Genomic DNA, 14,530 nt, shown 5'->3' on the forward strand with positions numbered 1-14,530 from the left:
GGTCATCTTAAAATCCCCCCCCCCCCCGCAAGGGCACAGAACACATGGCCCCTGCCTGGCCACGTAGTAGCATCCAGGGACTGGAGTTTCCATGTGCTCCGTGGCCCAGGAAGGAATGGAGCTGGAGCCATGTCTGACAGTAAGGGGAGGGGGCAGAAGCTGTAGAAGGGTAGGAAGCTGCATAACAATTTGAGCACGGTTATTGTCACGTGAAAGGGAATATGTAAAAACACAGTATTCTTACTGAACTGTATAAGGAGCTGGATTCCTCCCATCTTTGCAGCATTTTACCCCTATTAGCACTGACGAGCTAACGCCTATAGGAAAAGAATAGAACAACCTATCTTGCACATCTAATTAAATATTTATGTTGATTTTTGAATCGTCAACATCACTGGAGAAGCGTAAGCCATACTTTAACATTCAAATCATGGGAAGACTCTTTCGGGAAGTGCACGACAAAAACTACCTACTTAAAAACAAATGTTAGAGCAAGTCATTGACAAAGATGACATCATCTTTCAATACCACCTTACATGCACTTTTTAAAGACAGGTAAACTTCACTCGCAACTTTCCCAAATTCAGTGGGTCCATAAAGGCAGAGTTTTAGACATGTACTATACAGAGACCACCACTTAACTTTTCATCCACTTACCTGCATACAAGTATGTGGGTGATAGGAGTTCTTTTGACCGGTCCGTTGCGACTAAAAGCAAATCCAGGCTGACGATGAATATCCTGAGGATTTCCAGCATACGAACCATCATAACACTCATTGATAGAAACATCTATTCTAGCACCTTTTGGATGATACTGCAATAAATAACAAGCATACTTAGTGCAATGAAAAATACCATGTGTCATAAAATTTGATCCCTTCAGCCTACTGAAGTTTTAGAAAAGTGACTGTACAAACTCTGAATGCCATACAGAATCACTGTATACTTAGCATTACATCCTGCATGCAACTGTAGTTTCAGATTCTTCCCCCATAAAATATTGCTTTTACAAGCAAATAAGCCACTCATTCCTTCTCCTTTTTGCCCAAAGATTTAAAAATAAAAGCCATCAGTCCTACAAAAACTTTGCTTCATTCTGAAATGTTAAGTCAATATTCATAATACTGCAATACAGAATTGATAACTCCTAGAGTCTTAAAATGTTAAGATTCTTTTAGGAAACCCAGCATCTGTACCCCTACCTTTTACCTAGATCTCGAAGCAATGAAGCTGCAAGATATCGACAGAATGACAAAACCATTCAGGATTAAGTAAATGAGATTTCAATTTTGATGGATTCTAAAAACAGTAATAATAATCACTGAAACAACTGGAAACAATTCCCCTTCCCAAGTAACATTTAACAATTTCTTACTACGGAAGCTAAAATTAAGGAGGACTTGAAATGTTATTTAATTCCTTCCTAAAAGACTCACAGTATCTCCAACTAAATTTAAATTAAATTATTTGCTACATTTTATAAATGATTGCATAATAGCGAAAGCAGCAACTAGGGCATATATCACTTAAAATAGAAACCACATTTGAATGTTAAATATTAAGGCAATGTGTTTTATCTTTTTTAATCTGAGCATAATTGGGGCTTCCCACACACATTTATTGAAGTCTAGTTAACTAATTTCTAAAGGGAATTATTGTGTATGGACCTACAGATAGATGCTGAAGGCCCCATCTGACTCGGAACAGAATCCTGATGTCACCGCAGTATGTACAGACTGTAACAGCTTGTGTCATGATTCATATGGATAAATACCGTAAAAATGACTTACAACATAATTAAAGATAAATCTGCTGTGACAAAGTTTGAGATGTTTGAGTAAACTATAAAGTTTGCGGCAGTTCAATGTGCACCATGGGCAATGCAAGTCATCTCTGGCTTCAGTCTGCTGTCTTGTGTTGTTGTTATAAAGGAACTAATGCAAATAAGAAAAGCTGGCATTAGTACATCTAGTATATTTCAATCATAAATCCTCCACCCCCAAAACCAAGTTAAAAATTACCTTGGAAAACGAGCATCCACATGAATTCAATCTTTTGGCAGTAGAGGCCAAGATCAAAGAGTGAAAACTACAGGACTTCATGAGTCCAGCAGGGGACAACAAAAATGGTTCGGGGGGCTGGGGGACATCACTTCTGAGGAGAAGCTGAGGCAACTGGGCTTATTTAGTTTAGAGAAGAGAAGACTGAGAGGGGATTTAATAGCAGCCTTCAACTCCCTGAAGGGGGGTTCCAAAAGAGATGAAGCTAAACTGCTCACAGTGGTGGCAGATAACAGAACAAGAAGTAATGGTCTCAAGTTGCAGCAAGGGAAGTTTAGGTTGGATATTACGGAAAACTCTCTCACCAAAAGGGTAGTAAAATACTGGAACAAGCTACCCAAAGAGGTGGTAGAATCTTCATCTTTGGACCTTTTAAAGAACCAGCTAGATAAAGCCTTGGCTGAGATGATCTAGTTTGAAGAGGTCCTGCTTTGAGCAGGGGGTTGCTTTAACCTCAAACTTTCTGTGATTCTATGAGTCTACCTATGGTGGACCTGTGCCTCACAAACAAGGGATCACCTCTCAAATCCACCCCACCTCCCTTCACAAGTGGGCACAAAAGCTCCCAAATGCACAGGGCTGGGCAGGTCTATCTTAAATAGTCCCCAGTGGAACAGCTAGGAGCAGAGAAGTGGATGCCTCATCTACATCTGTACATCTCAGACCTGCTGGGATCTCTAGTTAGGCACTAAATCAAACTACCACAAGCACAACTAAAAATCCCTCCTGTTGCATTCAGCCAACAGGAAATCTGAATGCAGCCCAAACATTTATATTCTACATAATTCTCACACATCTCCCTTATGTTTTACTGTTATTACATTTTCAGTACCTGATAAAATATTCTCAATTTTTGTCGAGGTTCATTTAACACATCTCTTTCTTTCCTTGTTTGTAGATCTGCTGGTAAGGATTCTTTCACAGCTGGGGTGGGGGGGAAAGATGTAATTAGCCTTTGTTTCTTAGGCAAGTACAAAAAAGTTTTGTTCAAGGTTCCCTCTCTGGAAGAAATCTACTACCCAAATCAAAAGCCCACTGGTGTAACTCATCAAAATCAGAAATTAGCCATGAAGAGGTCTTCATGTTCTTGCCAAATCTACCAGAAAACAACACTTCAAATACCAGATGAACATCCCAATTGCAAGAATCCTTCAGGGAACTTAAAATGGTCCTTCATTTAATAAGTAACTAATTAGTTTTTAGCAACAGTTTAGCAGAACATTGCAAGTGACAAACACTGAAAAAAAATAGCTTCAGATGACTGCACTGCAAACATACTGTCTAAGTTTAACGACAAATGTGTCATGTCTCATATAATAATGCACAGCATCAAATGCAACTGAAGTGTGAAAAACCTTTAGTTTAGTTTGGAATTCTCAGGCTGAAAACAAACCTCTGTGGTTAATCTTAAGAACAAATTTTGACTTTATGATATGAATACAATACATCCTGGTAAATATGCAAGAATCAGGTGGGTTACCTGACAGACTAGATACCATTCCAGTTTAGTAAGACCATTGTTCCTCTTCGGCACAGCCAATGATGACCATCAGGAAAACAACAGCTAACCTACACAGTTTTATGGGGAATGCAGACCCTGAACAGAGATCAAAGACCTACACTGAAGTAAAAAAACTTCTTTTAAAATCAAATAAGATGCAAGATCCAGTTCTGAGTTCTACTTTGCTTCCAAAGTGTCAACAGAAGACTGTTTACAAATTGTAGGTTCTTTACACCCAAGTTTTGGGAACAACCAAAATTTCACATAACCTTCCTGCAGTGCACAAGCAAAGGCTAGAAAAGGCCTCATGCTCTTGTCTGTAACAAGGGCTATCCATGAGGGGGGGGCAAGTCAGAGCAACCGCCCCAGGCCCTGTGCTTTGGGGGGCCCTGAGGAGCCAGGAGGACTGACACGGTGACTCCGCGCTGCCACTAGCTTTGCATCCCGCCGCTCGGCATCCCCACACCAAATCTGGCGTGTCTAGCTGCTTGCCACTCCCCACTGCCAAATCCACCACCTGCTTCCTTGCACCCAGGGGCAGGGCTCCACACAGGCTGATTTGCCCTGGACCCCACACCATGCTGAGGTCATCTCTGTCTGTACCACCTGCAGCATAGTGTCCTGTAGGCTACTTTCTTAGTACCACGTTTTCCTCTAGTTTTCTGGATTGCAACCAAGTATGACCAAACTTAGAAAAGACCTCCTATCTTAAAACAACTTGTTTCATTAATTCTCCTTCTAGGACTTGGGAAGAACAGTGGTGACAACACAATACAACACCCTTAAAGCTTTATGCATCCTTGGGAAAGCAGCAGACTTAAGGAAACTTTTTAAGGTGCTATTGTAAAATACAGCCTTGGCACTTATGTCTGCCTAAATAATGCAAGTACAGACTGCTGCCCTTTGTAAAATGTAATGGTTCCAAGTAGTCTTCAAGTCTTACTCTATCTTGAACAATGCAATAGTAAAGCCCAGAGATGAGACGGGTACAAACAGCTGTGTTAAAGTATGAACCAAAGAAAAGGTTGCTAAATCTGGGATAGCCACTACAGTTACACCCGAAAAGACAATGTTTCTGTGGTCTCATTAAACCACAAACACAAAGGCTAGAGACAGATACCCAGTCAGTCCTGGATGCCTTCTATTTTTGTGTGCTGAACTTATATCAATTAGATTTCTTCCTGCAGTATTTTCAAGCTAGGCTTGAATTAAATTAAAAAATAAAATAAAATTAAGCCCATCCAATACTGCTTGTCATTAAATGAATATTTAATGACATGATCAAAATATTACTATACGGATTCCAGACTCTTAATCCACCATGGATTACAATAAATGTCCACCAGTTCCTGAAAGAAGGATGGTGGTAAAATGTTAAAAGAAGAAATTCAACCACAATCAAAGGACAAAACAAAGCTGGAAAGTTTGGGGTTTTTTTTAAACTTTAGAACTCTGATCCTTTATGTAAAAAGTGTGCCAAGAAATATGGTTCAGTAAAAAGTTATACCACCATCTTAATATTACATGATTTACATATAAAACTGAGTAGTAATACTAAGTAACTATGAAAAGTAATATTGTCTCAAAATAAAAGTCACTGGCAGTCAAACAGCTTACTAGCAAGACATCATGGTGCAACTCGTAGAGAATGGGACTACTGAAGTTCTCTTTAAGACCAATTTGTTCTTTTCAGTTTTATTTTAGAAAATATTCTAACACTATCTTCCAAGAATATTTCAGTGTCTGAATTTCCTCAAACTAGTCACACATGCAGATGGTCTAGAACAAAAAACAGCAAATGTTGGAAGCTAACCAAAGCCGCAGGCACTTATCATACAAGGTTCATGTAATAGTGCAAGCATCATGGCCCATATAGAGGTTTTGTAATCTAAGGGTAATGATATACAAAGACCCTTCAAAACTTATTCTGATATTCTGACCACCATACATTTCACAGGTTTTTCACAATTTAAAAAAACAAACACACACAATTGGGTGTTAAGTGCTATGCAATACCATTCAAACAACAAATTTTAACTAACAGAATATTTTCACAAGAGAATGCACAAGGTTAGGAAACTGAACCCAACTATCTAGTAGAGCGCAAAAACATTAGAAAAAAGTTGAGCCTTTAAAAAGCAGAAATAAGCATCCATAGAAACTAGCACTTTTCCAAGACTTGCATCATATAGAGGGGGTCTACCTAACTCAAAGAGGCAGAGGTAGCCCATTTCATGGGGAGATTGCAGGGCCAGCCTGCCATTTCTGTGGGCTTGTGGCAAGGCCCCCCTCGCCCCACACTTCTTACTTGTTGAGAGGCCCCAGCAGCCCTGCCTCTTCCCACAGATTAGCAGATACCCAGAAACTATGGCTTAATTACCCTGATTAAGCCTGGGCAAGACATTAGTCCACATGTGAATGGTTCCCCTGGGCTTAATCAGGGTAATTAAGGGCCATCCCCAGTCTAAAGCATTCAGTTAAACTTCTTGCATGCGTTGGGGTGGACAGCAGAGAAGGAGCTGAGGGCACTGCAGCCCCAGCCCCTTCTCTGCCATCCACCCTGAGGCCTGCACGCACCTGCTGGCAGCAACAAGCCAGGCTAGGGCTCTGCGGACTCTAGTGCAGTCGCTTGCAGCCTCAGCTGCCTGTCACTGCCAAGCTGGGACGTGGCAGGCACACTCACCCCACTCCATGCTCCAAGACTGCAGGGATTCCTGCACTTCTCTGCTTGCTGTGAAGATTTTTTTCTTCTTCTAGCAAGCCTGCCAAAATGGCAGAGCCCACTGTTTTTCATGAAAAATGCCCGATTCCGCAAAAATTGCAATTCCAGTAGGTTCCTAATCATACACTACCATTTACCAGGATACTTATGTCGATTTTGCTAATGTTCCTAATCTTAAAATAAGCTTTGAGGACAGATAAACCCTTAAGGATTCCATATATTCCTCTTCCCACCCCACAACTACTCCTTATTACAATATGTTAATCCTACAAAAAACCTTGAGGCAGATGTTAAGCAAGCCAACATGCTCAATTTCAGGTGCTCAGGTCTCAGAACATTATCTTCACAAACAGCACTGGTGTACAACAAACCTGAAAGGTTTTTAGTTTTAGTGCTACAGCAAGGAAACTTTCTGGTAGATATTTCAGCAAGAATAACAGTAGTCTTTGGAGCAACTACCAGGGTCCAAGACCGTAAGAAAATCAAGAGTGCTTACCTATAGTCTGAGTAGGTTTAACAGAACTGGGCTTGTTTTCTTGAGGGAGACTTTCGGAATTTCGGGTTGCGAGAGGTTTAGCTATAGGAGCTGTAGATTTATCATTTGTATCTCCTGTCCAGCGAAGGGTAAACTGAAGCGTAGGTCCCTGAGAAAATGTTTCAAATGGAGGCAACCTCTGGAGAAAAAAAAACAAAAAAAAAGTTTGTACTTGGAAAGATAATGAAATTATGTTCAATAAAAACAAAGTAAAGTTTTGCAAAATGGCTTCTGGCCACAAATTTAAATATTTTCTAAATTAAAGCTATTCTTTGGAATTTCCAGGGAAGTATTTAAAAATACTAAATGCAGCAAGAGAAAAAAAGACTGCTCAGCACCGTGTAAACAAAGAAGAAAAAGTCGCAATGAGTAGTCTTACTGGGCTTACTTGCACCCATATATCCATTTTCATAAGACTTCTAATGTTGTCTTTATTAATACTTGTTTCCCGGCATTTGATTTTGTTGTATATTCATCTCCTATTTCTAATGGCTCTCTGTCCCTTTTTAACGCACCACTTTTTAGTTTGCTTCAGGAAGTTATTCTTGTGGATTTTTGCCTACGTACGACACGAACTAGTACATAAAAATTTCCAAATTAACAATTTTGTTTTGAGAGGGGAAAGCCAAGTGCCATAAACAGAGCCACCACTTTAAGATCAGCATTTAAAGTTTGGCTTCTGTTCTAACCCTTAGCTTTCTTGTGGTCACCCTTTCTCCAAATCTGAAGTTATTCCAGAATAAATCGGTATGTGAACACTTATTGTGGAACAACATTGGCTTATTGCTGTTTAGTTTAACCCACTTCCAAAGGAAGAGTAACTGTTCCTTAAATTCATACTATACATCAGACCAAAGCAATGAGGTATAAGCAAGCTCTTAGATTAACGGGACAATGGTTCATACCTTCCCATCAAGTATAGTCTCCCATGTTGCTCTTTTCTTGCTAATTGGACATTCCTCCATTTCTTGCATGGCTACTTCATATTCCCCATCCAAAAGCTGCAAGCGCCTGTACACAGAAAAATAGGTTTAACAAAATGGCCACTAGAAGGGGGTGCGAGTGTTCTTTACATGCAAAATATATTTCCAGGAAACTTGTACAAATACACACTAGACAGTAGTTCACTTGCAGGGATACCTGCATCTATTTCATGAAAGTTTCTCAGACAGACTTTCAGGGGAGATGAAATGATGAAAATGGTGCATCTAGTACCAAACATCTGAATGAACCAAAACCACCTAGCTAAGCAATACTACACACAATAGCGAAAGAGTCTTCCTGTAAATGGAAGAAAACCTAACATAGGCCAAATGTTAAAAACGAACACACACACACCCATCCAGTTTATCCCTGCTGTAATGTGAAAAATACCAGCTGGGCAAATTAATACAGCCAGAATATAAAAGATCACGACTTAAGCCAAAGAACTGTCAATGTTTTTTTTCCCAGAAGCCATCTTATGAAAACTCATAGTTGGTTTAATGAATGAAGATGTCAAATATAATGCCTTTCCATCATCCATTTAAGAGAACTTGAGTATCTGTTAACATGGTTCAAAAACAGACTCAAGAGGACCACGACATGTTCAGGTAGATTCTTTAATAAACCTAACAGCTACAGAAGCTTAACTGCAACGTGCAATTCTGAACAAGGTTTTCATAGGTAAACAAGCAAGGTACAAGAGTTCTTAAGATCTGTTTGTCCAAGGAGAGCCATCACATGATGTAGGGTGTGTAAATTTACACAATTTCACTAAAATTAAAAAAAGTATTTGCTTCTTCCATCTGCAGCATCTACCACTGCTCAAGTATCCCTTCCACTTTTCCACTTCCCTCTTCATCTAATCCCACTCAGTGCCATGAAATAGCATTCTGTTCACAGCACCAAATACAACTTGTTATGATTTTGAGTTTAGGAGAAAAGTATTTTAAAAACTCTATTTGCTGTCAGACACTAAAAAGCATCCAAGAGCAAAGAGAAGCAAAGAAGCAGTAAACAGAGCATACATACCAGCGGAAGTGTTTAGAAGCCAAATTTCTAAGATGCTTTTATAGGAACATACAACACTAAGCATTCTGTAACGTCAAACTGCAACTCATGAGCTCACTTCAAGATTTTATATTTTGCTTCTAAAAGCATAATTGCTATTATAGCCACTACCCAGTTCCAAGACTCATCTGCAAATGCTCATCTGCAAGAGCTCATCTGCAAATGCATCTGCAATGAAACAAATGTAAAAGCTGCTTGCTAAGTAAAAAGCACTACATGAACTTATCCAAACCATTTAATCAGTTTTTTTCAGCATAACAATTAGGACAGGCAATGTTTTGATGCAAATGATTTTAAATCTCTCAGTTTCTTACAGCATGAAAGGTACTGTGACAATTGTCCACTGATTCGGGCTAGCCTTACTTTCTCTCTTTCCTTCACGTATGAAATATTCTACTGAGGTTCTACTATGGTAAACAGGAATTTAAAAACAGAGCAAATAAAGTATAAAACTTGTTTGCTTTACTTCATGTCTGTTAAACTACTTTCCAATCCATTTACTCTGGTCTAAAAGAAGGGGGGAGGTTTCGAAAGAAAACCAGAAAAAGAGAGAGATAAAGAAACAAGGTACAACTTAAATTTCATCTGGTTAGTTGTGTCCCTATTTGTCTATTACAGACACTGCCCTGACCAAGATTAAAGGCGCTTCCCCCACCCCCAACTGAGCAGAGGTATTTCAATAAGGTAATATACATTACTTTTACTTTAATTAAGAGTTAGCATAAAAAAGGAAATGACTGCCATGTTTCAGAATATTTTTCTTGAAAATGGCCACCCAAATTAAAACTACAATTTTAAAATATAAATAATGATAATTTATAATATAATTTTATATAATTGTAATTTTTGGGGGGGGGGGGCAGGGGTTGTAAGTACTCACATTTTATGCATTACCATACAATAGATCCATGGCAAATCAAAACCTATCCCTTCAGTACAAGTTTATTCTGAAAATACCTTAATCTACCTACTAGAATTAGATAATAACCTGGGCTACAAAACATTGCACCAGCTTTAAATATTTTTTGAAAATAGCAAAGTATTGTCAGACATAAAATAAAATCCTAAAAAAAAAAGTACTAAAAATCTTTTGAATATAATTTTTCTAGAATCACTGAGGGCTGTATTGTAGAGCTACAGCTTCAGAAAGTTACTTTTCATGCCATTAAATGACTGATTTAGAGACTCAGCAGAATGACCATTTGGTCAAGGTGCAATAAAGGGAACTCCTATATTAAGCTACACTGAATGGAGCAATCAAGAATCTCCCATCCCAAATTCCAATTTTTTTTAAGGCAACACAAGTAGATCTCACCCCTATCATTACGTATAATATTTCTAAATGGTAAAACAGAATACTGGGGAGTCTACTTACTAGTACTGTCTTTTGAAGCATCTGGATTGCTTTAAACTGTAACTAAGAACAAACTGCCTTTTTATAAATACAGGGTGCTTGCAGATGTAAAAAAACCAAAACAAAACAAAAGAACTGGCACTTTACTTTTAAAGTCAGCGCATTCCCATGCCAAGCCCTGCACACGCCCAGAAGACGCAGCACATTAACTTCAACACAGCTCCCCCAACATCTGTAAAGATCAGGCGCCTTAGTGGGGCTTTTTTGGTGCTTTTATCTAGTAGCTGACTGAATGAGCTTTAACAAAAAGCACCAAGAAGCCCCAGTGAAACGCCTAATCTTTAAAGATGCTGAAGAGCTGGGTTGAAGTAACATACTACTTCTAAAGTGCGGTTTGTTTGTTTTTTAAACTTCTACAAACAGCCACACTGACTAGCGCCAAGTTGCTTAATAAAGCTGCAAACACTTAGCTAGTTTTCTATGATATCCGATTATATAAAATAAGCTTGCAAAAAGTTTCTCTCTAATATAGTTAGTCTATCAGGTGCAAACCTACCCTACCTCATCCCATAAGTCCATTAAAATATATAATTACTTTTCTATGAATATGCCTGCCTAATCAACAGCAACTGATATTTCAACATCCGAGTGTAATAAGCTTACTATTATTCAGATCAATGCCTAACTCACAACTGAAAAGAGAGAGTTCCAGTGAGACTACAGTAATTGCATCAAGAGAAAACTAATTTCTCCCTGAAATAGAAAATAGACTTGATGCAGGTTACCAACAGGATGATTTTAAAACTCAGTCACAATGGTTAATACATGTGTAACTTTCACCATGAGATCTGCAAGCTATTCCCCCCCGCAAAGACAGTATTTTCAGGGCAAAATCTAATTTAAGACCATCTACTTCAGCTATTTCCTGAAAACAATACAGAGACTACTGAAGAGATTAGTAATCACATGCATAACAATTAAACTATTGTTTTCCATCACATTACCTGTTTTTGTCAAATACCGTCATTTGTGCTACAAAGGTCTTTTCTCCATCTTCACGATTTGAAGAATTTCGTTTTCTTCTGGCTGGAAGCTCCTCATTAACATCTGCATTTGAAAAATAAGACATAAAACTGTTAAACACAAAAAATTAAGCTGTGATGTTATCATGACTTATGAGCCAACGTTGTATTCATGAGAGTTACATGAGCTTTAATTTATAATTATCAGCGGAAGAATGAAACATAGTGCAACACAATTTTTGAAACTAAGATAGTTTAGATCAAGTCCCACCTAGTTACAAATACAATCGCTCATTTCAACCTGCTGTTATTTAAATTGGCTTACAAAATTTGGATCGTTTCTCCTTTCCCTCGCATACTGTATTTTAATAACTATAATAGCAAAAAATAATTAGATTAGTATGCTCCAAATAAGATTACTAAAACTTCCATGTTTATAAAACACTGCATAACTGTGATTAAAAGTATTCGATTTAGTATTGCTTCAATTTTAAAACATATTTACTCAACTCACGAAGACCAGTATACCATGGAATACAGACATCTGAATTAGTAGTAACCTTCCAATGCTGTTTTGGCAAGGCTTTAGCAACAGTAATAAAAGAGTACAGTTATTGGATTTCTATCATCAACTCAATGTCAAAGCCAGCCTTACATTTGTTCATCATACAGCAAAAACACATGCACAGTAATAATAATTGAAAACAAATGTGTATTAGGTACTGTTTTGAAATAGAAAAAATCAGTGAAAGCCAACTTAATCATCTGCTTGATTCTGCAGCTCACCAAGCACAATTTATACCAAAGTTCTGAAACCCCACATATAAGCTAAACTTGCAAAAGCACATTAAAAAAACCAAAAAACAAAAAAGCCCCCCCCAAAACCCTGAAGTTACCAATATTTTCATTGGTCTCGCCATTGATCATTCCATTGAATTCTCTCCTTCCTGGACGAGTTACTCTGAACAACAACGAATAAGACTTCACCATATGGCTGTTACTGGGTTCAAACTCATTGCTGGAAACTGCAAGTGATGGAAAGTTGCCTGGTTTTTGGTTGAGGTCTGGATTCAAAGGCACCTGCTTTTTACCTGTAGGGACCTGCCTTATTGGACAACTGACATCCTACAAGCATGGAAAGAGGAGAGTTTAAGGTTTGGGAATTTTATAAAGAGAAAATAAAAATGCTAAAATAATTTCATCTTCCCTAACTTTGTTTATAAAACAGTATCTGTCCTGCCATCACTTTGACAATAACAGCCATTTAAACTAATTTATTTGCTTGGCATGAGTAAATTCAAATACATGGAAATTAGGAAGCTACCAAGCCATAATTATAGCATCAGGCTTGGCATGCAACTAGAAAACTGAAAGTGTTAATAGAACTGGCATTTTATAACCACTTCTGGCAGCAGCCATCTTTCTGAAAAGTGATTAATTTAAACAGTAAACATGTGGCATTCAAAAAGATTGTAAAACAGTTTTTAATCCCAATTTAATTCTGTTTACTTCAAAAAATAAAGAAGAAATATTTGGTTACATGTATTCTAATGGCCCCCTGCCTTGTCCTTCCAATTTACAAAGTGCACTCATGACTTGTTTGTGAGATAAAGAACCGCTCACCTAGGATTTACTGTATTCAGTATCTCCCAAATAGATCATGGAACACTCTGTAATATTGGAACTACAAGGCAGGAAGCCCTCAGAATTATGAACTTCAACAAAATTTATATCTTAAAATAATCAAAACCTTTATCCCCCCCATCATCCTATTCATCCACTCCACAGAACAGTATTTATTAATGACAACTTTTAAAAGCATCCCAGAATGACTGAACAGTTTTAGATAAAAACAGACTATTTTCTATCAAGTTAAACCAAAATGAAAAAGTATTTTCAACCCAAATCAGGGAACTCCCAAATTATGGCAATAAGGGTTTCCAAGGGATGTAAAAAAACCTGATGATGGAAAAATTTGTCAGAATTAGAACTTGTCTCTAGATTCAATCCTAGACTTCAATTAACTGTGTGGATAATTTCAAGAAACCAAAGTTGCTGTTTATAGTAATTGGGATGAAATGGAAAAATAAGTAATGCTGTGAGCAAAAAAAGTCACAGCATCTTAAAGAAAAATGAAATAACTTCTGCAAATAAATTGTAATGCCTATATAAGCTGTTCGTCTCATCAAAATAATTCAGAGGATAAATATAAAAAATGGGAACAGAAAAAAAATTTGGTAAACATAAGAAAATTAAAGGACAATACTCTTTTGAGGTTTTAAACTCCTCATAGCATCACCTTTATGCATCACCTAAACTTATTCAGATCTTCAAGCAACACCAGAATGCAACCAAATCCAATAAATTGGAAATAAAGATTCAGATTATTGATTGGGGCAAACACATTCAAAGTGTATTTAAATAAAAGGCTCAATACACAACAAATTCAATCTAAGCAGCTAAGTTATAAAAACCCTTATTAAACTCCCAACTGACCTGAATGGAAGCAGAGTTAAATGCTTTTGAAAATCTTGCCCATAATCCAAAGTAATTTACATAAGATTACTTCCAAGGAGCACTAAGATGAACAATCTCTTAACCAAAGCAACATCATGCTATTATTAGCCACAAGGTTGGCAATGTTCCTTAAAAAGATGTTCCAGAATCATGTAAACTTAGCAATTGAATATGCATTAACAATTTGTCAAGTCATGTTACCTTTCGTTTCTTGTGGCAAACTTTCACAAGCAGTACTTCCAGAGTTACAGAATTTTGTTCGTTCTCTGAGTTTTGTGATGGCTTATCTGAACAAAACAAAATTAAAGTCCTGAAAATGTAATAACTCTATTTAGTACTGTAAATTTACCTGAGATTACTTTCCAGTTGCTGGTATTTACAGGCACAAGAATTTACAAGCAAGTTCAAAATTTTATTCTCTCTCTGAAATTTCACAGATCTTCTCCCCCACCTTCAGAATGTACCTTGCTTTTTCATTGCTGCACTATTCACAGTTAAAAACATACAAGTATAGATGATATTTACTTAAAAAGTACAAACCCATTTCCACTGGTGTTCTTTGCTCTTTGTTATTAGTACAGTATTTCTTTTCTTCTTTCGCTTTTATAGCAAGAAGAAAATGAACAACTTAGCCCCTATAATTGGAAGCTGACTAGATCTTTTTGTTAGATCTGTGGCAGGCCAGTAGGGGACGCTCCTGCATTGATACACCCACCTCCCTGCACCCGACCACCTTCCAAGCGCCTCCCTAGGGGTGCCTCATGTC

At 37.7% G+C, this 14,530-nt stretch overlaps 1 protein-coding gene across 1 annotated transcript in view; it reads right to left on the reverse strand.

The window, feature by feature from the left end:
* Positions 1-14,530, reverse strand: part of SUZ12 (SUZ12 polycomb repressive complex 2 subunit) — a gene marked incomplete at its 5' end in the record, with an annotated part of 58,538 nt that overhangs the window by 4,847 nt on the left and 39,161 nt on the right. The window contains 8 exons of the mRNA XM_019516996.1: positions 658-815; positions 1,792-1,935; positions 2,894-2,985; positions 6,781-6,958; positions 7,725-7,830; positions 11,230-11,332; positions 12,144-12,372; positions 13,966-14,051. Coding sequence (XP_019372541.1) covers positions 658-815; positions 1,792-1,935; positions 2,894-2,985; positions 6,781-6,958; positions 7,725-7,830; positions 11,230-11,332; positions 12,144-12,372; positions 13,966-14,051 — 1,096 coding nt within the window. The remainder of the gene's footprint in view (positions 1-657; positions 816-1,791; positions 1,936-2,893; positions 2,986-6,780; positions 6,959-7,724; positions 7,831-11,229; positions 11,333-12,143; positions 12,373-13,965; positions 14,052-14,530) is intronic.

Source organism: Gavialis gangeticus, unplaced genomic scaffold (assembly GCF_001723915.1).
Source record: "Gavialis gangeticus isolate Ggan-Ray unplaced genomic scaffold, GavGan_comp1, whole genome shotgun sequence".
In the NCBI taxonomy this organism is placed as follows: domain Eukaryota; kingdom Metazoa; phylum Chordata; order Crocodylia; family Gavialidae; genus Gavialis; species Gavialis gangeticus.